This window comes from Osmia lignaria, chromosome 11 (genome assembly GCF_051020975.1).
Source record: "Osmia lignaria lignaria isolate PbOS001 chromosome 11, iyOsmLign1, whole genome shotgun sequence".
NCBI lineage: Eukaryota > Metazoa > Arthropoda > Insecta > Hymenoptera > Megachilidae > Osmia > Osmia lignaria.
This window is the reverse complement of record NC_135042.1, coordinates 5,081,531-5,109,197: the sequence shown is the minus strand read 5'-3', so window position 1 is coordinate 5,109,197 and position 27,667 is coordinate 5,081,531. Positions and strand designations below refer to the sequence as shown.

The following is a 27,667-nucleotide window of genomic DNA, read 5'->3' as shown; positions in this document are numbered from 1 at the left end:
CGAATCTGTGCAATACACTTTTTTCTACGTCGATTCTAATCTCGTGTCCGAAAAGAATGATCTCTTTTCGTCAATGCGGCGAGTGTATTCCGTGTCGAAGATACGATAATTAAGCAGTGAACTTCGCTTGGAGGGTAGCAGAGGAAGGCTTGTAAATAGAGAGAAGAACGAAGACAGAGATTACATTCTATCGAGCGAACGAGAAGAAACCACTTCTCAAATATTTTCTGGCACCCGAACCGTACTCACAGGAGATAATTTAGTGTGGCTGCATGGAAGTAAGGGTCGTTGAAATTTTCGTTGAGAACCAACGGCACCTGCTAACGGTTGGCAAGAGAAACTGGCGCAGACAAAGTTGATCGTGTCGATCCACGACTGTAATTCTTTGGAATCGCTGGAAATCATATTATGTTTCAAATTAAACGCTGTTCAGGGATCTTTCAATAAACAACATTTACCTCGTTTGGAAGAGATACTCTGCCTGATCAGCTGTTTGTAACCTGAAGACGTGTTGTTTCTTCGTGTAGTCGGACGCCTTGGTAGCCAACGCGTGATGGATTCGTATCGCATTGTGTAAACTATCGTTACGGAAGCCATGCTCGTCTTTGTGCAAATATAATACAAGTTCCCTCAATGTACAATAATACATCTTCCAGCCTCGTTTTCCAAACGGAGCTGAAACGATTGAAATATTTTATTTGTTGTATCTTACGTTAGACACTATGACTGAACACGGTACAGATTATAAAGGATCAATACTTTTCTTTCCATTGGAATCGAAGCAACATTTTCGCATAACGTAACCCTTTTTAAACTCTGTAGCACCCGTAACGTTTGGCACATCAAGAAACGGATTTCCGGTCGCAGATATCGCTGGACCGTCACCCTGTTGAATCGGCTGATTCGTAGTTCCCTCGCTTCCTTCATCGCTGAATGAATAATACAATTTAACTCGTTTTATCTGCTTCTTTTTTTATGACGCAAACTAGGAGCGTATAACATTTGAAGAAACTTACAAGGCCCATTTCAAGGGGAACGATTTAATGGAGTTGTAGAGTTGCTTTAGCACCTCCCTAGGAAAATTATCACCCTCGTTCATTTCCGACAGGTTTTCTATAAAAGCGTTACAAGACATTTTTCTATGGGTATGTGGACCATGGAGGTCCGTATTGAGCAGCACTATAGCACAAGTTAATGTATGAACAGCATCTGAAATATCAATGATTATATAAGAAACGATTAATTCAATGAAATTGTTTGAACAAAACAGTCTTTACCAGGAGAATTGAATGCGCCGGGGTTACAATCGAGAAATCTCTTGGAGAAATGTTGAAGAACCCTTTCTCTCTCCTGGGTCTCTCCCGTTAAAGAGAATTGGGCAAGGAACTTTCTGAGAGCCACGTCCAGCGTGTCATGTTCGAAGTTGAAGTGTTTCAAGTATTCTTCAGCCACGGCTGTACTAAAATCGTTGCTGAAAATCCAACAAAACAGTGTTACACCTCGGAACCGATCACGCCCTTCAAAACCCTCTCAAAATCATTCGCGTACTTTTTACCAAGGTGTCTAGAGACGTCAGACTTTTTGAAACCATCCAAAGAGTACAATCTCTTCGCCAATCGAACGGCCGACGGCAAATCCACCGCCTTCGGGCTGTAATGAAAACTATGCAGGCTCTCGATGTCGCTTTCATCGTCAGCCGACTGGGGTGGCGAGGCTCCGGTATGTTTCTCGTCGTACAATCCAGCGTTCGACGCTTCCCTGTCGTCCTCGCACTCCTTCAACTCCTAAAGCACAAAGATGAAATTAAAAAGCACGCCAAGAGGAAAAGAGAAACACCTATCCTCGCGTGTCAACAGGATTCTCCAATGGCTCTACCTGGTACCCAACGAATTCAGAGACATTGCCGATCCCGGCGTTGTTGGATCGCTGAACGTTCTGACCCGAAGACGTGGACACCAGCTCAGGATTTCCTCGCCGCCTGTTCTGTCTAGGGCTGGTGTTCCTCGACGACGGTGTATCCTTGTCCGGTCCTTTCACCTGTATCACTATCCTGTGCTCGGACGTGTCCTGACCAGAGGAGTAAGTGGAAGAATTGGGTGGGTTCGCCTTTAGCCTTCTCTGCGGAGGTTCACTGGCCAGTATCGTCGAGTCACTGTCACTCGGATCACTGACCATCATGATATCGCGTGCACTGAGTATGTCCATAGTCTCCTCGTCGTTGTAGTCGGGACTGGACATGTTGCTGATCGCCTCGGACTGGCTGAGGTCGCCGTTGGTGGGATGAAGGCCGGAGGCCGAGGACGCGGTCCCGTCGCCGGATGGTCCCAGGGCTGACGATGCGGTGCCCGTGGGTACCGGCGGTGGGAACCTACGGGATCCAGAATTGGAGGACATGACGGAGGACGAGACCGAGGTAGGGGAGGCTGGCGATAAGGATCTCTGCGGGCTAGTACCCTCCGTCGAGGAGCTACTAGAGGAGGACTGGGACGAGCTGCCGTTTTGACAACAGGATGTGCGCTCCGAGGCGGACGGCGAGCTAACAGGCGCGTTGTACGTCCAGACGATCCTCTCGCTGGACAAACCCTGACCGCTGTCCGGCCGCGTGTCCAACAGGGTGTTCAAGCTGGACGTGACGTCGTCGTCGATGTCGATGTCCACAGCGCTCATCGACGGATCCTTTTGGAATTGCAAGTGATCCTCGGACCGCGACGTACGTACGAAGCCGCTCGAGTAACCGAAACTCGACGCGTTCTGTTTGCTATTATCAGCCTGACCTGGACACTGTCCGCCGTCACGCTTGTTGATCCCGACCGGTGAGGTGCTGGCCGAGTTCGAACCGGTACACTTGTAAGCACGGTGATGGCCCAGCATCTCGTTAGGACTGGTGGGTACCGAGTTATGATGGTGGTGATTGTGGTGATTATGGTGATGGTGGGTGTGATGATTGTTGTACCTCAGGGAGTCGACCTTCTTCTGGTGCTTCGGCAACAGACCGGTGCTCTGCTGGGTGCGCGACAGGTTCAGCATTAGGTCGCCGGTCATCATGTACGCTTCGAACCTGAATTTTCATAGATATCACTATTCGATCCATTTAATTGATCGAGTTGATAGGTAGGTGAATCGATCATCTTCTAGACGTTCCACGTCGAAAAGTTACCTACCTAGGCGTATTCTTCTGCCTGGTGAATTTATCAGCTGACAGGGGTTCCCATTGGGCTCGTTCTTCCTCCTTGAAACTGTCCACTGGCGGAAGCAGCGCTTCTAACTCGGAGGAACCAGATGCATCGCTATACGAACCGTTGCTTCTCGTCGCGTATTGCGTCGCACTGGTGGGTTCCTGAGGCGATCCGCTCGGAAGTTCCGGGGTTCCAGGCTTCCTTGGCTCGGTGTCCTCGCCGTTTCCCGACGACACGGCCGATTTCGGGTTATTCGCGATCGTTGCCGCCTCGTGGGTGATCTTCGACGAGTCTGTCTCGTCGCAGGCTGGCTGACCAGGTGACAATAAACGACGCACGTGCGCTTTGATTGCAGGATCTACAGAAACGAGATTATCTTATCTGGATTCTTATGTTCTGCTGGGATGAAGTTGGTTTAAGATTAGATCGTGGCTAAGAAAGTCTGCGAGACAGATAGGACGTTGCAGATAAAATTGTGGTAGAAATAAAACGGATATTGTTGCTCGAAGAATTCAATCTTACCCCGTACGTTTCCTATAAAACTTACACGCGACAATTTTACACGTGGCTCGACACGCGTCGTCCCCGCAGACCGCGATCAATCAATGATCCAGTGTAACAGAAAATCGTTTGTTATCCCTGGTGCACCGTTTGATCGTTCGTTCGTTACGGTTAATTAAACGCCCTCGACGCTCTTCCTCTTTTTTTTCTCTATATTAATGCGCGTGAACAACGCAACGATCAGCTGACGTCGCTTGGAACACCGTGGCAAAGCGTTCGCATACAGACGCCATGATCGCATTTTCAATCCGTCACGATCGCGTAATTCTATTATTATTATCAGGTTCAAGAGCGACCATATACGCGGACAGTAGGTTCTATCATTAGATCGAGGCGAGAGTTCAGTCACCAGATGAACACCGACGTTACGTTGCACACTTTCGTAACCCTAACGCAACCACTAGTAAACTAACAGTCATCCAATTTTCGGATTAAAATAATCGGAAGAAAAGAATTTCATTTTCTAATCCTGATATCAAAATCCACTGTCCATTTAAATTTCATTGAGAAATACAGTGATTCTAGCAGCCATTGTATTAAACAAAATTGGATTAAATCATTACTCGTTCAGTGATATTATATCCTGAATGGCGATTTTTAAAACCGATGTTATCAATCGTATTAGAATCTAATCAGGCGAGTTAATTGGTTCGCGTTATCGTCAATCGGTCAATTTGCTTTAATACCAGCGTATTATAGTTATCAATTAATGTCATCTACGGCTCTAACGATAATTAAATATTGCGTCGCACGTTACTCTTGGAATCTTAACTCGACCATTTTCCTCGCGTTTTCAGTTTTTCAACGGTCAGATTATCTAAAGGCCAGTCGTGCAGGAACGTGCTAAAGACGATTTGCTATCGCAAATGGGAAAAATATTTGAAACGAATCGTACATTGTGTCGTTAAATTACCTCATCACGTTGAGTCATTAATCAACGCCGCGACACGGTGCAATTATCTTACCTTTTAGAACCGCGGTACAGAGCTCGTTAATTCGCTTCGAACACGTGAAATTCCTTCCTTCTGATCATTACTGAATTTATCGAGAAAAAAAATGATAAAACCACGCAAAAAATATTAATTTTATTAATCTACGCTTTGAATTAAATAATTTAATTGGTAGAAATAAAACGAATTCTACAGATCTTTCACGAATGCACCAGTGATTAAGCGATCAAGTTCGATGACTATAATTTTCAACAATTTTCCATCGATTGTAATTACATATAGATAGATAAATACCCGTCGATCCTTATTAATTCAGCTGTAATTATTCTTTTTTTTTTTTAGTTAAACGAACAGATCTCGTTTGTTCGCATTTAAACGAGGCCTTTAAATCGTTGTTGCTTTCCCCAACACCGCGAATCCCTTTCGTACACAAGCGAGAAAAGCCAATTAGCCAACGTTCGGTCATTGAACGCTGCCGGAGGAAAGCCGATTAGCAAACCGACAATCAATAATATGTTAACTACACCCTCCCTATATTATGCCAGTTAAACATCAACCATCCCGATAATTCTGTATTTTCTCGGCTAACAAACGAGCTTACGACCGATAAGGAAATTATTCGAAAAAATTCCTTTCCATATACGCTTTCGACGCTTTGACGTTTCGCGGTTTATTTATAAAATACGGAAACAATCGTTTCGTTGCTCTTTTTTTTTTCCTTTCCTCTTTAAATTCGCGTCGAGTTATCTCGGTCAGGTGTCGGTATTTTTCCTGATCGTTCATTCAACCGACGTAACGATCATTTAATCGGGTCGTCAGCTTGTTCAACACGAACTTCATTAGCGGAAGACAGGCTGGCGAGAGGATGGCCTAGCTAGAACCGTCGAATGAATTCAAGGTGCGCGTGCAGTGATAACGATAATCCGGTGTAAATCGGGTAGACACGAGGGTTCTGTAAAGCAGCCTTGTATCTGCTCCCTCAGGTAAGTTTACACAATGATTCCGCTCACGCAACACGGCCAGTTGTCCTCTGATACCGAACGTTTGCATATTTACCGGCCAAGTTGAATTAGCTCGTGACAAAATGCACGTCCACGCGAAACGGTAAACAGAATTTTCACCGTTGAATATTCATTCAACGATAAACATTTTCCCGTCGAATTACAGGTAGAAACTTTGTATAATTTTTGCAAATAGCTTCGATCGTTCGACGTGAAAATTATCTCAGATCCGAGAGAAATCCGGTGCGAAAAAATAAAAGAAATAAAGCGTTAAATTGAAAGGAAGCGATGAAGAAATCCACCGCCCACGCGGTACTGATTATAGGAACACCTTATCGATGGAATGCGAAACTCGTGGCAAGGTACACCGGTTCGTCGTGTCGACGTTTCTCTCGATTTTCTTTCCCTCTCGCGTACTTTCACCGTTCCGACTGCAATCGGATTTCGCAAAGAGCGAGAACAAGACTCGTTAGCCCGGCTCGTTTAAGCAGAAACGAGCGTCGCGATTATTAGCGCAAACGGGAGACGGTGAAATCCATTCATAAATCAACGCACCACACCGTTGGCCCTGGTGTCCGGTGAATGTAATTAGCTTTGATGCGTGAAAACTTTTGGAACATTTAATAAACAACGTCGTTTTGTAACATTGGAGATTCTTTTTTTAAAATAAAAATAAAAATTGCTCTATTTTTCATTTTCTTTTTCTTTTTTAATTAACCTGGTACTGTGTTGATCAAATAATTTTACTTATTTTTCGACTGCAATTTCGAATGTAAAAAATGAGAATCCATCCAGAGAAGTCAAGATGGCTTCTCGCCGGCTCAACGACGGTCTTTACGCGAATAAAAGAATTTGCTGGCGCACTTCACTTACCCCTCCGTAGCTTCAGGGTGACGGGGTCCGACGAGAGCCGCAGACATTTCAACACTGAAACACAAAACGACCGGATAGAAATAAGAAGAAGTAGAAGAAAGCGGGTAAAAGTGAGAAGTAGCCGAGTGTCGGGGCTCGAAAGCGGCTGGAAAAGCGACTGGAATAGGAATTATACGTGGATCGTGTTTGCAACAAGAATTTCAAAACTTTTCCTCGATGTTTCTAACAAAATCCGGTTGATTGCTGTGATCGTAATTAATCGAGTTCCTAAAACGATAGAAAATGATTTGATCCAATTAGGACGAACTACCTGTACAAAATAAATGAAACAAAAAAAAAAAAAAAGGAAGATACACGCTTTCTAATAATTCGCGATACCAGGACAGAGAGAAAGTAAAGTTACACGAGATCCTCCGAAAGAAATTTCAAAGAGCCAAACGAAATTACGAACGGGCGGATCTTCTAACAAAGTTGCTCCAAGTTACAAGTAATTCAGAACGGGGATCCGGTTAACGACGACGGTAAATCACAAGAAGCGGAGGGGACAAGCTCGGGAGAAAAACTTTCGTTCATAAGCAGAGAAGTTCGTGGAGAAAAGTTGAGAATCCTGTTGGAAGCAGGACGCGAGGAGCTCACCGTAAACGAATTTCAACGATCGCATTAAACAACGGGAAGTAGCCGAATTTTCGACGGGTCTAGGAGGAAAAGGCAATATTTTCGGACCGTCAGCTGCTAATGCGAGAATTTTATTGGGACACCGATGACGCGACGCGAATTTGCGACGTCCACGCGAAATGGGACACTTGATTGACCGTATTATCGTGGTAACTCGCTCGTGTTCCGGTGCATCAAACGAAATGACCCTTGGTTAATTTTATATCGACCATTCTCCGTTTCGCGGATCAGCTGTCCACTTTGACCTCGAGTTAAAATATCATCGCATCCTTTGATCTGCTTACAGAAGAATTTTCCAATAAATCGACGATAACTAATTACCCCAATTTTTCCTAATGATTATTTGAAACGTTCGATTGATCACACCATTTGTAAGCAAAGTTTCGACGAGTTCTGTTAAAAAAAAATAATAAGAGATGCAGGAGACTGAACGAGCTAATCAATTGATTTGCAGCTCGTTAAACGGCTTTAAGCCTGAAACACGATAGCTGTCCACATTGACCTCGAGTTAGGTTTAGGAATATCTGCTTACAGAAGAATTTTCCAATAAATCGACGATAACTAATTACCCCAATTTTTCCTAATGATTATTTGAAACGTTCGATTGATCACACCATTTGTAAGCAAAGTTTCAATGAATTCTGTTAAAAAAAAAAATAAGAGATGCAGGAGACTGAACAAGCTAATCAATTGCTTTGCAGCTCGTTAAACGGCTTTAAGCCTGAAGCACGATGGACGATAATCGAATAACGAGAAGCTTGAAAAGGATACTTTGTCCCGACGGTCCGAGCGGTTATCGCGTGTGTTTTACGGCTCCCGTAGGACAGGTGAAAAAGAGCAACTAAAGCGCGTGGTCGACCAGGCAAGATTCCTGGGCCGACGCAATATCGGTTCGCTCGTATTTCCTCTGGCTGCCGTTTAATTTGACAGGCTGACATCGCGAACAGACACGAAAGTAATATTTCAGTTTCGTGAACCGTGTCTACACGGGGATTTAACTTTTCGCGGTCCAAATGCGCCTCCCAAGCGGCAGCCGAATTAATTGCTGTTCCCTCGAGTGTCTGGTGGAAGGTATCGTTCCAGGACGAGTTGATCTCGTCCTTTATAAGACAGGAAATCCAATATTTATCCTACGTTCTGGTTAAAATTAATTCTACTTGAAAAAGAATTCAAAAATTGATCTAACGAGACTTCACGCGTTCTTCGTATCGCGGGTAATTGAAATTAATTACTTTTTCATCGGAAAGCAAGTTTCCACGAACGCGTCGTTTTTCCACGATGAATAACCCACTCGGAAAGATCAAGAGGTTAAGCGGAACGGATTCCATCTCTAAACTTATCAACAGATGCACGCTTGCTCCGCTTACATATACGATTTTCCTTCGTGTTTTCCAGTTCAATTTCGATGGCCATTCCGTGTCAGAGAATTCAGCCGAATTTACCCGTGGATGAGAGGATCAAACGAAAATTCCATATCGTCGACGACAGGACAAAAGCGAGCAAAACGAAACGAGCATCGAGCCGCGAATTATTCTGTCGTATTTTTTACTTGGAAATTTACTAATATTACGGGATAGAAATTTTAATTAACAAAGAAATTTAACGAAGGGACGGTGAAACGGAACCGATTAGATAAATAAATGAAAATGAATGACAGTCTCTTGGGAAACGAGTGCGTTCGAACCGCCTATTGAAATTCTAAAACAGGGTCGATTATCATCTCTTACCTTCTTTAGTGCTGAATCGGTTGACATCGACTTCGTTCACCCTGAGTATGACGTCGCCGGCCTCGACCTGCAAAACCAACCAGACACCGTTTCTATGAAAACGCATTCTGCGCAACGATCAATTGGTCTGGAATGACGAATTGCCGGTGAAGCATCTATTCGTCCCTGGCGCTTCGGGCAATCCGTCGACGAATTCGAAGGGTTAACTGTGACGGAATCCCCGTTATGCAAATCATCGCGAAACGTTATGCCCTTATTTTTCTGTTGAAAATATATTTCAGGTAGATATGCTTGATCGATGATACGATTCGATATACAGGCTGTCCGAATATTAGGGATGATTTTATATAAGAAAATAAGTCGAAAATATGGAATAAAATTTATTTAACTAAAACTTTGTTTTAGAAAAAATCAACTTTGAATCTTCTTTGAGAGATTGTTGAAAATTTATAATCAATTATCTCAAAAACAAAGACTTGAATGAGCCTTGAAAAAATTGATTCCATATTTTTTATTTATTATAACCCATCACTGGGACACTCTGTATAAACGTGTATAGTACTCGATTTTATAAATAAATTGAGAATTTTAGATTGTACGTAAAATATACTCGGGTTAGAGACTGATAAAGCTATTCTATCGATTGAGAAAGTTCAATAGCAAGGAGAGGTAAAGTTTCGTACAGTGTACTTTGTTAAGAATTCATATCAAAACGTATTATTCCGATTGCCGTTGAAATACCCTCCTCGACTCGGTTTCATTGCTTACGTAACGTCGTGGTAATCTTGAAATTATCATCTGAATGGAACGACCGAGGAAACGAGCACATTTTACATAACTTACGCTCGTTACTAACGAGCCAGGGAAGAGCATTGTACCACTCGACTGGTTACTGCTAAATTATTTCATATTTTCATTATCTCGTTACTTTTTATTAATGTACATCGGTAGACCTTGAGATAATACTGCCATAAGGAAAATCATCGCAAAGCTTTTATCTATATATCACGTATAAAATACAATTCTCGATTTTCGAAGATGGAAAGTCTGATAAGATTTCGTGACACATAAATTTTACAAAATAAAACCTAGAATAAAAATCTTATAATAATCTGCAAGCTTTAAGGTTTAAATTGATGCGCCAAGAGTGCCATTTCTAGACACTTTTATTTCATGAAATCGTAGCAAACTTTCTAGGGGACAATCCATTAGTTGTAAAATCGAGCATCGTTTGCCGCGTTTCTGTTACGGAGCCGTGAAAAGAAAATAGAGAAATACATAAACGAGTTACGGTCGATTAAAAGAAGGAAAAAGCTACTGACGGTCGATGTATCGGATATTCCAGTCGATGGAACGGCTGCTGGTTTTGCGACTTATACGAACCAGAGAGAGGAAATAAGGAAGTCTGGTAACGTATTTCAAGGCATACTCTTTTGCTTTGAAATATAACTTTTCACGTAGTTTCTAGCAGTTGCCAGGCAAGTTTGATGCTCCAACTTCCCTGAAAAATCGCTCCTCTATTTCTCTTCCACCGTTCGTGGACCAGCGATTTTCTTTTACAACCCGCCTCCGGGAAAACGACTCCCGGTTGGGAAAACGAAATTGTTTACGGGGAGTTATAAGTCATCGGACAGATAAGAGAAGGCTGTGTTCGTACGGTTTCTCTGTTAGCAAATCCTCGCTTCCGGTTGAACAAATAAAGGAGCAGCTGTCGCGTGCAAAAGAAATCAAAGATGCTACAAGTGTGCAAAGTTGCCTACTATTACAAACTTCATTTAAGTAAAATAAAAATGCTTCAATTTTAAAATAAATAAAGAAAAATTAAATATGCATTCGACGATTAATTAGCACCAGCCAAATTTAACACATTTGAACTGTAAGTTGCATCACAGCAAAGGGTTAACTCAAAATAGCAAATTTTATTCCGACTCCCATCTGAAGCATTGGAATCGTTGAAAATTTTAATGAATAAATTAAAAAAGAAAGAAAGTTTCCACCGGCAGTTTGGAATAACAAATTCTATCACAAATCCCACGTTTCAAAGCATCGGAATCTGGTAGCCTCGACTCTGAAATTGTATTTTCTTCATCGAACAGCTCTATCCAATTACTCAGCATCTCCACAAATGCTGTCTCCGCTACGTTGTCCTGCTTGCAAGCGCGTGTTTACATTGAATTTTCGTGCCTGAATCTCTCTCTGACCCGTTTAGTCGAAATCTATTACGGAATGCATCGACGCGTACAGCGAAGCTGTCCTGAAATTGATTTACGAGGGAAGGCTTGTCAGCAAAGTCGACCTTCTTGTTTCCTATGGCACTGATCGATGTACGAAATCAGGATGCAATAGCCACAGAGTATATGCGCGTGCTGCGTCTGAAACGTTTTGCTTTCAGCTTCTCTTCGGTACACGTCGATGCCGAATAACTACGAGAAATTAGCCCTTATAGATACGAGGAGCGAATGAAATTGACTTGAAATGAAATTTCGTTTCTTTTATTAGACGTTAGTTGAAGCGTACTATCATCATCCTCGTCCAACGCAAATAACAAAGAAAACAAACCTCAAGTCCAACAATATACTTCACGACAGCTTAATTGAATTCGTACTGTTGCCAACAACATCATACGTACACAGAAATAACTAATGAAAAAGGAGAAACGTAGACAGAGCCAGAAATAAAATAACCAAGAACAACAACGATCAAGGCAGGAACAACAAATCCCTCAATCGATTTCGCGATCCTTTATGCGACTCTCTGATAAATAAAAATGATACAAAAAATATTCCTTTCAACTATGCCGCAGACTAATTACCAGACGTTCACCAGACGACAGGTCCACTCGACAAAAAAGTGTTTTTTCACCTGGTACAAGGGTGTGTACTCGACGTAATCGAACCTGTCCCCGTGTCCGGACAAGTATCGATCTAGGGGACGGCAGCAACACCACAGACAATACGTGAAATTGGGCATTTGCGAATGGCACGTCGTTTGCTATGCGACCCGGCCAGCACCGAGCAAACACCACCAGGAACATCAACTACGCGATGGTACGCGAAATGCGACTGATCGAAAATCTCGGTCATGGATTAGAATTCAGACAGCGTGTGTTGCTTGCCAGACGTCGTTGTATTTTTGTCTGCCGTGACATTGACTTTCCTCGGGCTCGTGTCCAACCGACGAGTTGCACGCACCCTGTACTACTACTAATAGGATTAGAAAACCAATGTCCAGGAATGAGGAGCTTAGTTTGCATCGATAGAGAAAATCGTGGGTCTAGGTTGTCGATGGTGTTTTTCACGATCTGATGATAATAGGAAAATATAGAAAATCAGAGGATAAATCGCGAGAAGTCCTATGAGAATAACGGTCACGTCTATTAATTAGGCTCGTGTAAAACTAGGGGATCGGTCGATCTTTCGTCCCGTGAGACTTCTTGTGATCGGTGGACAATACACACTGTTATAGAGGGGGAGGATAGAAAAGTAGGGTCGGCTATTGTCCAAGGTGTGATCTATGTCCCCCTGTTTCATTTCTATTTTTCTTCCCTTCCTTTTTCTAATTTTTCGGAAAACTATAACTCCTTAATTAGATCACACCTTGGACCATTATTGCCTATGATAGATCACACCTCGGGCAATTAGAGCCTATAATAATTGGTCTAGGTTTACTTTGATAAAAGGAATAATAATGCAACTTCGTATGTGTACTACCATCGCTAAGAACACGTCGTAGAATCGAATCTAATTTCACAAAACATTCATTGCCGCGTGTTTATTCACAGAAGCCAGTGTGAAAACAGCTTGCACACTTGAAACAGACATTGGGTAACCAGATGTTAACCATTTCGTTTGATCCGCCGGCGCTCGTTGATCGTCATTTAAATTCGGAGCTGAAACACCGAGGGGACTCCTCGATGATGGACGACCTTGAAGAGGCAACCAACAGTGGGAGATACGGCATGGTTATTCAATGGTCGGAAATGGTTCGTCAATGGTGATTAACCTAACGGCACTTGTTACGCAAAACAGTCGGTACGTTTACGGTGTCGACTGTCTGTTACGTACGAAAAATCTGCTTCCTTTCGATCGCAACTATTTATAACTGTTGCATCAGAGCCGACTGTTGCGAATCGCATGGGTCAATTATGCCTCATTGTAACGAGATTATGAACGCGCCACCGAAGGTTTAATGAAATTTCAACGCGTCCATTGTGTTTTCTCAATGGCGATTCATTGATTTACCTTGTAATCGTATACGATGATTCGATACCGTCTGATCTTTCGATGCTTATTTTTTCTTCTTCGTATTATCCACGTACCGATGATTCATCGACGTACGTGCTTAATTTGAATGAAGTTTCTATATAAAAACCGCTTTAATTGGATCGGATAAATTGACGAGCCTCGGAGGAACGATCGAGCCTCAAGAGGAGTAAGTAAAAATAAATGCAAGGCACTGGAAAACGCGTCACGAAGCGGTGCTCCAAGGTTTCAAACCGATATATTCACTTTCATTTTCAGTCGAGGACCCTGAAAATTTAAATCGAACCAGCGCGTCTCGTATCTCCTCGACGTCAACCATTTACAAGGTGACCCATTTTCATCCGCAAATACATTTATTTCGGTCATTACGCGTGAATCGTTATGTTAATCAAAATTCATCTCGAGAAACAAACATCCGAGCTTGTGAAAATTGCATTCTTTCTAAACGAAAGGCAGCTAAAACGTTGAATCCTTCAAAAATACTCGCGAATTGAAACTATTAGTCGAGAAAGCATCGATGGAAGAAAGCAGACGAATCGTCACTGAAAGCCACTCGATATCGGTCTTCGAGATTCTCCGATTCGAAGACGAGGAACGTTTAAAAGGGTAGGAAAAAGCCAACGAGAATAACAGTCTGTTTGCCCTCTTCTCTTATTACGAGTCTCGACGTGATCCATTTTTATGAAGCCAACAGAGACAGAGAACACCGTCTGTCGTTTGGTGTTCAAAGCGAACCACGACCGTCTAGCCGAGTACTTTGTTCGGATGGGGATGAAATCGATATTATACATATATATATATATATATATCGAGAGGGATCGGCAAGAAAATATGGAAATTCGATGATGGCAAGAAATAATGTAAATTCGACCCAGGTCGAACTCTGCACAGAATTCATTTCACGTGCAAACGCGTTAGAAGACGAACAGGCTATGTAACTGGCTCGATGACGAATCAACTCTGAATCAGCCTGAGTGGCGATGATGTTCGGAATTCGTGATTCGTTTCGCTCGTAGAGTCACGTAATTCCGATGATCGAGACGAAGATCAATCTTCATTTTTATCGTAACCCTCTGGCACCCTTATGTAACCGCCAATGGTTACACAGGTGGGTATCATCATCCAGCTGGTCTCTAAACCAGCATCGCGTGTCATCCCATTGGCATTGACACTGCATCATCGAGCGTGCTCGTGCATCTTCCAAGAAATCAGATAAGCCTTATCTGACCGGAGGACGGACAGAGAAGAGCATCGAACGGAAGGGTATACGTTCGCCAAGTAGCGAAACAGAGATAGGAACGTCAGGCGGAAACGAGCGTTGGACGATAACGCTGATATAAATAGCTATTATTTTCCACCCACGTGGCTTTCTGTACCGTGACGTGACGATTGCCTCTGTCACGGTTCCTCTGTCAGCGCGCTCTCTCCAGACACCTCTTCGCGTATCCTCGCGATTAAAGCTTAGCTCGTATTGGAGTACCAAGTGGTCACGGTGGAATTACTGTGAAATAGGTTTAATACTAGAGTACTCGAGATAGTGTACTCTATTATTTACTGTAAAGTTGCATGATGTATGAAATGATGAAAGTTTCGAGTCAGTGTCACAATTTAATTGTCGTATCATTCGTATCTGAATGATTCATCAATTTCTATCTAATCTATTATCATGAGAGAAAAGTATTTCAAAGTAGTACTTACGATACATCGATTTAAAGCTTGAAGTATACTGAAAATGACTTCATAAATGATTCATCGATATTCTTAATACAAAATGATACTTCCTTATGCGATTGATTTATTGCACGTGTCAATAGAGAACCAATAAATTTCTGCTAAGAATACTGATGAAACCTTTATGTAATCATGTTGATTAATCTTTAAACTTTAAATTGATGAATTGATGGCGCTCGCCTCGGACCCTCGAAATCTCAGGGCCGGTCCTGCCTGTATAAAGGAAATAAAAAAAAAAAAAATAACCCTTTAACTGTGAACAGCGTGACTGGAACGTCGATCTGTCGACAAGTGACACACGCGTGCATTACGCGAACCGTGTTCGGTCGGTGGCCCCTGCGTGACGAGAATGATATGCCGACCTGCATCGCGTGTACAAAACGTCCAACATTGACACGTGGCTGTATCAATTATCGCGAGCAACAACAACCGAAGCGAAACGCAGCCTTTCATTGGCTTTTAACCGGCCTGCTGTTCACTTTCGGATTCGAATGGATTTCTAACGAGTTGCAACACTGATTAGGCTGCTGGAGGTTTAATAGAGGGTGCACAGTTAGGGGATGATTTTGCTGCCAACAAATAGTCGTGTGTTCCTATGCTTCCAAAGCGTTCGAATAAAAATAAATGATAATATCGTTAATTTAAATGAAACGAAAAAAAAGGTGACTCCTGTTTCACTCATTCCCTTAAATTCTGTGTGTCTTTCAGCTGCAAACTTTGTTCCGCATGATTCTACCGGACAGGTAGCTGGAACGTTTCTTTTGCTCACTGAACAAACGCGGCTAATGCCGGCTACACGACATGCCTTGAAATTTATTCACGCTCGAACCGGGAAGAACTAGTCGTCCGGTAAATATGTACAGGGTGTGTGCCGTGAGAAACGGGGGAAAAGGCGACAGGAGTGGAAAAAAAAAAAAATATGTGAATACCCTCGTGTTAGGTTTGACTTGGGGTCACTGACTTCCTGGATGCACCAAACTAAACTTGGATCTAGTTTTACTTACCAGAAGTTTATTAATTATTTTAGAATTAAGGATTTATTAATAAATTTTCTAATACCATCGTTCGTTGACTGAAAAATTAATTATCAAATCCCTTGATTATTGATTGAAATAACAGATATCAAATACCTCTTGCAATTCCTCTAGTATATAAATATCTCAGGAAATGTTTGGCATTTTTCTCTCCCTCAGAAATGGAATATTACCAGGGATATTGCATCAGGTTGGTAATGGAATGGTAAAGTGAGGATGAAACGGTACGAAACAACGTAAGCTTCTTTTCTCTCCCGTTGTATAGTTGAGGAAGAAACGCGAGTCCCATGGGCGACGCGGCGTGCCAATTGACGGATTAATTTTCGAAAGCATTGTGACTGCGATGCCTGAAAGTGTTCCATTAATCGGATCACTTCTCTGCTACGAAATAGAACGTTTCAAAGAACGAAAAATCCTGAGATTTTTAAGATACTTAAGAGAAGTAAACTGTGATTACTGTTACGAAACAACCCACGAAGGTGAACCAGTGTCGATTAATTCTACCATTGTTCGAACAAAAGATAATACAAATGAGATTCGAATGAAGGCTCGAAAACACCATAGAATGATCTGAACTTGCCCTGAAACGTAGTAAGAAAATCAATCTGTCCAATACATCTGGAAATATTTTAATCCGCACGAATGCCAGCAATTTTCTTCGACTATTCAAGTCGAATCAAAGGAATTCCCGCTTCATCGAGCAATCTCCAAGGAATGTCCAAGAACACGGTATCTGGTTGTGATGGCGAGCTGGAGGAGTGTGCGTCATCCATTCAACGAGAAAAAAGATATTCAAACGCGAAAAGGAGGCAGAACGGGGACGAAAATGTCATCAAATTCCGTTGCGACTTCCCCTCGACGCAGGTTAAGGTGATGCTGGCCAGAGGATGGCTCCAGGTAAATGGAATGTCACCCATTCACCTTACGATCTTTTTCAAACGAACGATGGAAAATTTTCTAGAATAAGACAAATTTGATTTTTATAATAATATTCGAACGAGTTAACCATAAATGAGAACACGTTCTGATTGCACCAGACACAGCTCACCGTCAACGTTTCAAAAGCAGGAAGCGATTTATTGACACAAACAGTTTCTTTGATCTAACATCTGTTTCCTCTCGTAACTAACTCAGGAAGATGCCATACGTCTTCCGGAGTCGCGTTTACGTGTCCCACGATTATATCACCCACGCGAAATTCCTCGTACAAGGTGACGGATCCCGAGGATCCGAGCTGGTACCTCTGGTGGTGCGAGATCAACGACGTGCGACCAGCCTTGGATTTAAAGCTGGCCTTTCATCAAAAGATACCCCACTTTCGTAACCATTACGAGCTGACACGGAAAAACTATCTGAACAGAAACCTGAAGAGATACAAGAAATCGTTGCTGAAGGCGAATAAAATCCAGGAGGCTGAACTTTGTGATTGCATGCCCCTTACTTTCGAGCTGCCTAATGATTACAGGCTTTTTACCGAGGAGTATCACAAGCAACCCGGTGCCACGTGGATCGTGAAACCGGCTGGAAGATCACAGGGAAGAGGTACGATTACTTTTAAACCTTAGGACACCATTAGCTCAACATTAATTAGCTTCCACTTTCCCAACGTTAACCCTAATCAGAGCCCGAGGCGAGCTCCTAAAAATTAACATTAAAGCTTTTATAAATGATTGATATTCAAGTAAACATTACTCTTCTTGCATTCTTAGACAGAAAATCATCTTATAGGGGCCCTGGACCTTGAAGGGCCCTTAGCGGATACCTAGTCTGCCTAGGCCCAGGGCCGGCTCTGACCCTAATAAACCTATCCCTTTAAAAACCGTAGCAAACTTAGAACAACAGGATATTTCTAACAGGTATCTTCCTGTTCAGGAAGCTGAAGGATCTAGCCGAATGGCGAAGCAAAGAATACGGTCCGCAGCTGATCGAGACAGGTCGGGAACAGCCGACGGTGGAAACTTTCATCGTTCAGAAGTACGTGGAGAATCCTTACCTCTTGGCAGGTTCGTGTGCTTTACTTGGCGATAGTAGCTGCTTTCAGCCGCTTATCACAAGCGAAGAATGGCCGTCGTTGTCGAGGATGCCTCAATATACCTTTCGAAGGGGTGGCGAACACGGCGAGGGTTGAAATCCGTGAATCTTTTTGTGAGACAGTGTCGAAAAAGCTTGAACCGTCGGGACCATTCAGAGCCACTTTCTTCAATGGTTTTACAAGACTGTAGATACTCTTCAAGAGCATTCCGTGCCCTTTATTCGGCGACAAACGTCCCCGGAAAGTTTGTAAACACGTTAACACCGTAAACGTCGGTTCCAGGGAGGAAATTCGACTTGCGTATTTACACCCTGGTCACCTCGTTTCATCCTTTGAAAGTATGGCTGGCCAGGGAGGGTTTCGCTCGTTTATCCGCCGAATTATTCGACCTGGAGAACATCGACGACAGCAGGGTGCATTTAACCAACATGGCGATACAGTTAAAGATTCAGGGGGATGATAAGAGGGAGGAGTTGAAAAAGGGTTGCAAATGGGCCTTGATCAAAGTTAGAGAATATTTAACAGCTCGCCATGGGGTGGCTGATGTTGAGATATTATTCCAAAGGATTGCTGGTTAGTATTCTTCTTTTTTCACCCAGAGGTTTTACAAAAATTTAATTATTTCTGTAAAAAATCAATAGGCGTGATAATGGCCAGTTTACTAGCAGTGCAGCCGGTAATAATGCAAGGAAAGAATTCATTCGAATTGTACGGCTACGATATATTGCTCGACGAAGCTTTAACTCCTTGGTTGCTCGAGGTGAACGCTTCACCGGCTCTGACCGGCACCGACAGCGAAGATTATCGGCTGAAGTTTGATCTGCTCGACGACACGTTGAACATACTCGACTTCGAGGGTCGTTTCACCGGCCTGGAGACGAGAATCGGTGGATTCGATCTACTTTGGAGCGACGGACCAGTCTGGACCACTTGTCCTAATCCTGCTATCTGCGGAGAACCACCCAACGATCTCGGGAAGCTCAATATTTTCCTTGGGGCTAAGAACGATCGCGTTCACCAGCTACGTCAGCTGTTGGATTACTTGAACGGGAAACGAAACAGGGCTCAGAGTTGTCATAGAAGGAGAATAACTTGATCCACGAATTAAGAAGCGAGGACAGGGCCTAACGTATTTGGCGGATATAGAATAATGCGGGAGGGGAAGCGGATCTCAAAACTAGAAGATGTTAATATATTACTCTTGAACAATTAAAAATTCAAATAACCTATATAAACTAAAAACGAAAGTAATTTATTATATGTATAATTTAAGGAAAATTGGTCAAACTGGACCTGGGCGAGATAATTTAACGGCATTTGTATTGATAAAACTGGACCAATCGAAATTTCGCTTTTTTCCTGTACGATTTAATTTCATTGTAGCCTACGTGGCAACAGCCGACCGTGGTAGCAGCTGGTTGAAACTAATGAGCACGAATTCGCTCAGCACCGTGCACCTCCTGCATAAGTGTATGCATATTCATATACAGCCTGCGCGCACGTGCACCGTGATGCATGTGTATGCACGTGTATGCCATAATGCACGGACTGCAATTCGTTCCACTTCCGTGAACCTAATTTTTCCGATGTATGACGTAAATTTCAGATATATTTACCACGATAATCTTACACGATCTCGAATAGAGGAAGTTTGATGTTATCGTTAGAGATTAGGAAATTTGTTCAACTTAGAATACGATGAATTAATAATGATAATCCGTGTTTCAGGATTTTCTTGCTAATTCGTGCATTAGTCGCGAATGATCTCGCGGTTTAGTTGAAACGATAAAAAGAACCGTCGCGTCGGGAGGAAGAAGAAACGGTATTTTCAAGCGTCGTTTCTTCGCGAGAGACCCTGTCGACCCGGAAAATTGTTCGTTCACCGAGCCTCTCGAGGACCGAACTTACTAAATTCGTAACAAAAAGCGTGCCATCGTGCGAAAAGAATCCGGTACTCTCGCTTTTACGCGACGAGGCATTTTCCTTCTGCTCGTTTTTCGCCTCCCTTTCGAGCCCCGACTAAATTTAGCGAAAGAACCGTATAACTTCGCGAGTGCACTCGTATTATCCTGATTCTCCAACTGGCAACACCAAGTAAACCTCGTTAAAACGTTACTTCATGATTGTCATTTCCTCTACGCTTCGAATGTACCTCATCATCCTCTTCACGGATCTTTTTTTCTGTTTCTCTTTTCAAATGAAATTAACCTTACAAATGTCCCGGAAATTTTCAAAAGGAGGCTAATAATCTTAATGAGCCTTAGATTCAATACCAATTTTGAGCTCCAGGGAATTTCACCATTGGCTATTAAGAAAATTTCTTACCATGCCATGGACGCGACTGTCCTACGAATTTTTAAAGGTGCGGAGAACAGCCTAATCACGGGTAATTGCGCGGGAAAACCTCTCTTTAAACATCGCCATAGGGTATGATCAAATTCGTTTCGTCTGCTCCCACCCTTCATCTTAATGTACTTAACCCATTTCCAGCCAACGCGTTACGCTAATACAACATAATGGTTTAGCTTCCTCACTTCCACCCTCTCCTATAAGCGATTTGAAAATTCAAATGGAAACCAATCCTTAATTATCTTCAAACCTTTCAGGCTAACAAGGAACAGTCCCGAATCGGAAAATTAAAAAAATTATGAAACTATGAATTTCCCGATTCGGGATCGTTTCTTGTAAAAACTCTTAAAATTGTTTAACGAAAAACTTGAGCAGAAAGTTTTAGTTTCTTCAAAGTTGCAAGGGTATTGGTTCGTAGTCGAGGTAACTAAGATTAGCTGCACCCCTTGGAGCAATCGATTCTTATCGATGAGAATCGAGAAGGCTCGAGGTTGCTAAGACGCCAGACGACGCCGAGGAGACCGGTTATCATCGTACGATGTTCCTCAGGTGGCAAAGTACCCTCCATCTGCCAGACCCTTCTACGGATAGAAGTATAAATCGGCTTGGATAGCCGGAATCGATGCTCTACTTTGGATAAGAAAATAAAACGATCGAGATCAAAGTGCAACGATGAGGAGGCGGCAATACTTTCGGTGGAAGCATTTCTGAAATCCTCACGCGTGGAATAATTCAACAGGAAGCGATTTACGTGAACGTAAATCAATGGACGTTTCAGAGAACCGTATTTCCTCGCGAATATTCGACAATATTTAATTAATTTTGATAATTTTCCAGAATAGGGTTAATCTCACGATAGAAGGTTGATTGTAATTTAATTTTTCATCGTGGGTAGAGTTTATTCAGCTGTATAAATCATACTTTTCAATTAATGAAAATAAATTGTCCCGTATGAAAATGAAAAATAAATATTTCCTCGATGGTTAAACAGAAATTTCATTACTTTCTGCAACGTTTGTAGGAATAAAATAAAGTTAATTGAGGAAGGTATGAATACATTTGTGATTTCACCGTAAATAGAAACATTCTGCTTTTTCCACGATCCTCGGGCGATTTTTCTAGGGCAAGAGAAGAGAAGAGAAGAGGTTGTCGCGAAATCCGTAAATGGCGTTATATTCCGACCCAAATTGGAATCGATTCAACTCTCGTAAAGCAGCCATCGAGCTAACGCGAAAAGAAGGGCTGAAGATTCGAATTTATGTGGCTGTCAGGTCAATCGTTTTTCCAACCCACGCCGACGGGCAAGTTTCTTTCTTTTCGTTGAATCATCGAGGATCGGAGGCATTTTTCAGATTCTCTTACGATTGTCTCACAAACGATCCGCTTACCCTGTCTTTTCTCTTACGATTATCCGACTCTTTTGATAAGCATTCCTTTACGTAACCTGATGTATTTCGTAACATGTGAGTAGGCGTATCTATGAGTAATTGCATATACGGAATTATTCATTTAAATTTCAATTGAAATTTAATTGAAATTTTGAACAAATTCTCCTGCCACGATAACTTGGAAATTGCTGTGCAATCAAATGCTATTCAATTACCAAAACAGGCTATTAACATCTTGAATTGTTCCAGGAAACGTGGATAAATTCAAACATAATTGGGTGTACGTTAAACAGAATTTAAGCTATTGTATATAATTCTCATTCATACCGAACGATTCGTCACGTTTATTCTGAATAAATAAATAGATCACACGAGTATCCGTGAAGATTAATTAATAATAATAATAATTTTCTATCGTATTCAGTAGAATATTTAAAATTATTACATATTCTGTTTCCAAGTGCTATTACTAGAGAAAATTCATGAAATTATTCAAAATATTCACATCTATCATAGAATTTAATTAAACCTTCCACCTCTATAATATATAGCCCATCGTATCCTCCCCATTGTTCCATTTTCTCTGTTGTAATAAAATGAAATATCGTCTAATTCAATTTAAGCCTTTTTATCCCGTGTTTGCTTCGATTTTCATTCATTAACATTGATTAACATCGAAATCCGTTTGAAACAATAGCTCCAATCAGTACGAACGATAATTCAATGGCGCGTTCTTAAATTTGTTTCAACAGAAGCATTCTTCCTGGCTGAATTGTTATTCTCGAAATTATAATACCCTACATGATTCCGCGCACGATAACGTGGAGCATTGTAAACACACTTATTAGACGTACTGTTTCGCTAAACGTTTGTATAACACGCGGTATAATAGCTGTTGGTTCATTGGCGTCGGCAAACACATCATTCAACGATATCGGGACCGTGGTTTCGTAATTTTAAACCACAAACAACTAGACAGTTTCTTCAAACTTTCAGCTTTAATTTGATATATTACACATACTTTTTCGCGATACTTTTGTGTCATAAAATCATGCCAGACATTGATGGAAAAAAGAAACACGCACTTTTCTACCGGTATTAATTCCATCAGACTCTTTGCCTTCTCGATAATTTAATCCAACAATTTCAGGCTCGAAAGACACTGTTAAACATCCATCAGACTTGCTCCTTAAGTACAGTCGACGGTGTTGTTTTTCACTAAGAAAGTGTCTTGGAACTTTCATAGCATAAACATCGAAGCGAACTTGCGCTTTCCCATTTTCCCTCCGGCAAGCTAAGCACCCCGGATATTTACTCGAAAAATACAGCCCTGAGTAACATTCGCGTGATATACAGAGGGAGGCAAAAGTGAGTAGACGCTGTTCAAAATGGAATACCTCGGTTAAAATTCGACTAAATAATTTGAGGTTCCTTGAGAAACTATAAAAATTAATTCACTAAACTTTGTATTTTCATCGTTTTAAAAAATTACAATTTGTTGAAGCCGTGAAAAAACAATAGTGAATGGTCATTTTTCAAATTAATTTTTATAGCTTCTCAAAAAATCTCAAATTATTTAGTCCAATTTTAACCGAGGTTGTCTATTTTGAACAGTTTCTACTCACTTTTGCCTCTCACTGTACCTGCAAGAACCTGGCGCACCTATTTTCCAGTGGTAAGCTAAGAGCTTTTGTCCTAAGGAAACACCGACCCTCGACAAAATTAATATTATCTGTTAACAATGCTCTATCGCGTACTCTATCGATCTTATCGAACATCTAATCACCTTGTTTACGTATAAATCGCAAGAATTTTATATACGATATTATCTTGGGATCACAGGTGTTGCTGAATAAAAGGCACAGTAGGTATCGAGTAATTTATGAACAGTATCGAAGGTGATAGGGGAACAGAAAGTATATCGAGGCCCTATTTCAACAGTTAAGAGTTAATAAGGAAGGCACGGCACACTTTATTCCCTCTGTATGAGCAGAAAGTGTGGCATCGCTGGAAAATGTTTTTCCGATAGGAAACTTACGATATTTCCTCGTAAATCTACGGGATCAAAATTGAAATACTGCAGGTGCGTTCTATATTTTTCTATTTCCCGACGATATTCAAATCCACTCAGGATTTCCAGTTCGTTAAAAGAAAATATCTGAAATGCTTAATAATTCCTGGGTCCATTTTTACCGTGATAGTAACTCGCTAATCTTAATTTAAGGCCATAAATTCTTGAAAAATAAAACGGTAGCCAGCTTCGATAAGAAATTACATTCATCGAATCAAAGACCTCTTATTTATTTACAAACGCTTTCCTTAAAAAAGAACCGCGCCTCGTAGCAGGTTAAGGAACCCAAGATTTAACGGTTTCACGGTGAAACGAAATCGGAAAAATGCCGCGAACGTTGCTATCGTATCGAATGCCGTTCCTATTCACGCTGCCGTAGATAAGACGATATTTATTTCACTTGAGCAAGCTGTATACAGAGTCTCTCAAAATAGATGTACAGCACGAGAACATTGCAGCGAAATAAATCTAAAAGTCCTTTACCGTTTCACAATCTGAAGCTCCGTTTCCGAGATAGGTGAAATTAAAGATGGGACACCCGACTTCCGGGGTGCTCTGCATAAACTTTGTGCAACCAAGTAAACAGCTTATGCCATCATGGTCACTCTAAATCTTCCTGATGATGTAACAAACTCTACTGTAAATAATCCTTTGTTGCTCGCTTGGTAAGGTTTAAATAGGCCACCCCGGAAGTTGAGGATTCAATATTCAAACGCACTTATCTTGAAGAGGAAGCTTCAGATAGTAAAATAATAAAGGACTTTTTGATTTCCTTTGGTACAAAGACAGATATTCTATCTTTAATTATAATTTCTGTCCGGAAAATAGGAAATATTCAAGATTGAATCCTCCACTTCCGGGGTGCCCGGTATTATTCAACCTCTCGTAACTCGGAAACGAAGGCTCAGATTGAAAAGCGGTAAAGGACCTTTTCGACGTATTTTATTACACCGAATTTATAGATCGTATCGCGTACATCTACTTTCAGACATCCTGTGCGTTTCGAGGTCTGTTACGCTCGTCACGCTCAGAATGCAGAGCAAACGCGTCCCGTTGCGTTTTTCAAATGTCGTTTGCTTGTTATTCACTCCGGTCTCGTGCCAAACCGGCAACGAGAAAGGTGAAGGGACGAGAGGGTAAGAAACAGAACAGCTATGTTTTGTTTCCTCTCTTTCTACCGTATAAACAACCCCTTTCGACCGTTCCTCGAGATCGTTCCGTGCCTTCGGGGCGAAAATGCAGTTTACACAAAGAGTGCAGAAGCAACGGGTGAACCGACGAAACAGCACGCTTTGGAGATTTCAATCCACGACCGATCGTTTCCCCGACTATTTTCTTCGCCGCTTCCCTCGTGTCTCGAGGAAAATTTATTAGAATGAGAAAATACCCGTTTGCGGGAAACGGTTGAGACATTAAGCGTGCTTTCTCAACGCGTTATTTGACCCCGGTAAGTAGAATTCCTTAACGTGGCGTTTAAATGGCCCGAGTTACTGCTATTACTTGAATTTCTCATTAAAACCTCGTGTTAATAACCTAAATATTCACGATTTTATAACCTGGGTACACGCGCACCCTAAGCGTTCCATTTAACAACTCAATTTTTATTCTTTCTTTACTTATTTTTCTTTTCATTTTGATTCACAAATTTATAGTTTATCATTAATCAGGAACATAACGTTACGATCTTACTTTTTAATAGTAGAACGTTGGAATTCTGGCCTCACGGTGCTACACCTAAATCGTTAAACAAGTAACTGCACGCAAAATGGGCCATTACCTACATGCTTTACTGTACCTCTCTCTCTCTCTCTCTCTCTCTCTCTCTCTCTCTCTTTCTCTTCGTGGATAAACGTGTTATTTTTAGCCTGCAAAGCACTTACTTCGCCAACAACTTTGCAAATCTTTACCGAGGTGAACACAAAGAAGCTCACAGCCACCATTTTCGTTATTTTTATAGAGAGCCAACCGTTTTATCACTCTGTACAAAGTAAACCACTTAAACCATTAAAAGTGACAAATTACAATCTTAAGTGCCATTGAAGAGGCTGATGAAAGTTGATTCGGATTAATTTAACCAATTCAAGGCGGATGTCGCACCTGGTGCGTCTTATGCTGTTTATCTAACGGAACCAACGACGCACCAGATGCGTCTTCGGGAAAAATGCTATTATCGATCAATAATTAATATCTACAATAATCGTATGTTATAATAAAAAAAGTAACTATTTAAATTTCACAAAAAAAAAGAAAGGTCCTCAATTAATCTTCACGAATTACATAACTTAAAAGTGAGTTGTAACCGAGCTCGCACAATGATTCAGTGACTTTCATCCGTGTAACGTTTGGAAAGTCGGCTTTTGACCGCGGCCCTTTTAGCGAAATAAGAATATCTCGCTGGCCATTGACCCCTTTCTCGACGAGCGGACAAGAGGAAACGCGGATTCGGGAAACGGCTACAGGAGAGAACTTGGTCACGAAGGGAAAGAAGCGTAGAGAAATGGAAGTGAAACGAGCCCGTGGCACGCCGGCTATCCGTGCTAATGAAATGCAAGTTACGAGAACCCATTAAGAACGCAACCGGCGAATTCTACTTCTGTCGCATTCTCGCGCGTGCTCGCGCCTTCAATTCGCGAGAGAATACAGGAAACGCCCTTGGACGTAAACCGGGAAAAGTCGGCCTTTCTTTTCTCCAAATAGGCAAACGAACCGTTGGAAAGCCCGTTAACCGCGTTTCCAGGTTTACGCTTTGATTTTTCATATTTATTTTAGGAATGCACCAGCTATTTTAAGAACGACCCGTTATAAAATGTTACGCTTAACGCTCTACTTTCGATCCCGATCGATTTAGATCGTATTACTAGGTGGAAATTCCGCGGAAATTAATACGTCAGATAGGAACCGCATCGTGTAAGATAGCATTGATGCAACATCAGTCTGGTATTGCAGAAACAACGGATAAATGGCAAGCCGTCTCAGATTCGATTTCGCAGCTCGTCTGGCGCAACGACTGTATCTAATATATATATATAAAAAAAAAAAATTGAATTTAACCCTTGACCCACTTTATTGCTCCCTATTGTAAATAAGTACACTATACGAGTAGTGTGATAGAAATGATTCCGGTTTCTACATACCGGGTGGTATACATTGGAGGGTCGTTCTGACCCAGATACAAAGATAGAATATTACTTATAGAACCTATGGGAAAAAAGAAATGTATTTACTCATGAAAGTGAAATTTTAAATTATCGCCATGCTATACGCCCCAAAATACTCGTTTTGCAATCCCATCAGTCATCTTCAAGTTGTCTTCTTCTTTTTCGAACGTTAGTCACGAAGATCACGGAGATTACGAGAGTGCACCCACGCCCGAGGGCTTTAATTATCGTAACGAAGGGGTGCATTCGTCTTATGGTTATCAAGGAGGTGCAATCGATCGATAAATTGAAGAAATTCGACGACGCGCGGTTCAACTAATTGCTGGGTTCGCGTGCTTAAACCGGCAAGAAACTGCAAGTTCTTCTGTTCGTTATCACGCAACGGTATTGCATAACCTTTTCCCGTCGGCCAATTATTAAAACAGGCTAATCGAGAAATCGTCGTGACGGAAAGAGAAAAAGAGCAAAGGAGACACCGCAAACGAGAGTACACTTAAATCAGACCGTATTTGGCTTGATCCTTCTCGATTGCGTGTATGATTATTTCAATGCAACATTCAAATTACGCGCGCAAATCGATCGAAATCGATCGAGGTTCGAGTGATTTCAAATTGACCACGTGAGTCAGAATAAAATAAAAATCTAATGTTGAATGAAAAATAATTAAAATTGAATATAA

The 27,667-nt window shown here is 41.7% G+C and overlaps 2 protein-coding genes and 1 long non-coding RNA gene across 5 annotated transcripts in view; 2 read left to right on the top strand and 1 right to left on the bottom strand.

Annotated features, from left to right (window-relative positions):
- The window catches only part of Efa6 (Exchange factor for Arf 6), a 32,910-nt gene that overhangs the window by 2,635 nt on the left and 2,608 nt on the right, over positions 1 to 27,667 (bottom strand). Inside the window, exons 1-11 of one of the 3 annotated variants that reach the window (XM_034323147.2) lie at positions 11,776 to 12,039; positions 8,964 to 9,030; positions 6,562 to 6,615; positions 3,162 to 3,534; positions 1,876 to 3,058; positions 1,549 to 1,784; positions 1,278 to 1,471; positions 1,017 to 1,209; positions 760 to 929; positions 459 to 675; positions 250 to 394 (exon numbers count right to left, since the gene is read on the bottom strand). In XM_034323147.2, the coding sequence (XP_034179038.2) occupies positions 250 to 394; positions 459 to 675; positions 760 to 929; positions 1,017 to 1,209; positions 1,278 to 1,471; positions 1,549 to 1,784; positions 1,876 to 3,058; positions 3,162 to 3,534; positions 6,562 to 6,615; positions 8,964 to 9,030; positions 11,776 to 11,997 (3,054 nt within the window). In that variant the 5' untranslated portion in view covers positions 11,998 to 12,039. Of the gene's footprint in view, positions 1 to 249; positions 395 to 458; positions 676 to 759; positions 930 to 1,016; positions 1,210 to 1,277; positions 1,472 to 1,548; positions 1,785 to 1,875; positions 3,059 to 3,161; positions 3,535 to 6,561; positions 6,616 to 8,963; positions 9,031 to 11,775; positions 12,040 to 27,667 lie in introns of those variants that run through there. The other 2 variants (XM_076690826.1, XM_034323148.2) reach the window with 2 other exon arrangements.
- LOC117603732 (putative tubulin polyglutamylase TTLL9) lies at positions 16,403 to 19,186 on the top strand. The gene is made up of 5 exons (XM_034323176.2): positions 16,403 to 16,887; positions 17,202 to 17,532; positions 17,847 to 17,993; positions 18,305 to 18,595; positions 18,664 to 19,186. The coding sequence occupies exons 1-5, from the start codon at positions 16,633 to 16,635 to the stop codon at positions 19,116 to 19,118; spliced, it is 1,479 nt and encodes a 492-aa protein (XP_034179067.1). The 5' UTR covers positions 16,403 to 16,632; the 3' UTR covers positions 19,119 to 19,186.
- On the top strand, positions 23,546 to 27,470 carry LOC117603752 (uncharacterized). The gene is made up of 3 exons (XR_004581284.2): positions 23,546 to 23,842; positions 24,659 to 25,277; positions 25,788 to 27,470. It is a non-coding gene; the product is annotated as an uncharacterized LOC117603752 (long non-coding RNA).

What these genes read in the sequence shown, in the direction of transcription:
- LOC117603732 (XM_034323176.2), top strand. Translation starts at nt 16,633, where the DNA reads ATGCCAGCAATTTTCTTCGACTATTCAAGTCGAATCAAAGGAATTCCC. An exon ending in TGGCCAGAGGATGGCTCCAG is followed by an intron (nt 16,888 to 17,201) that starts GTAAATGGAATG and finishes TCCTCGTACAAG; the next exon opens with GTGACGGATCCCGAGGATCC. An exon ending in ATTATTCCAAAGGATTGCTG is followed by an intron (nt 18,596 to 18,663) that starts GTTAGTATTCTT and finishes AAAAATCAATAG; the next exon opens with GCGTGATAATGGCCAGTTTA.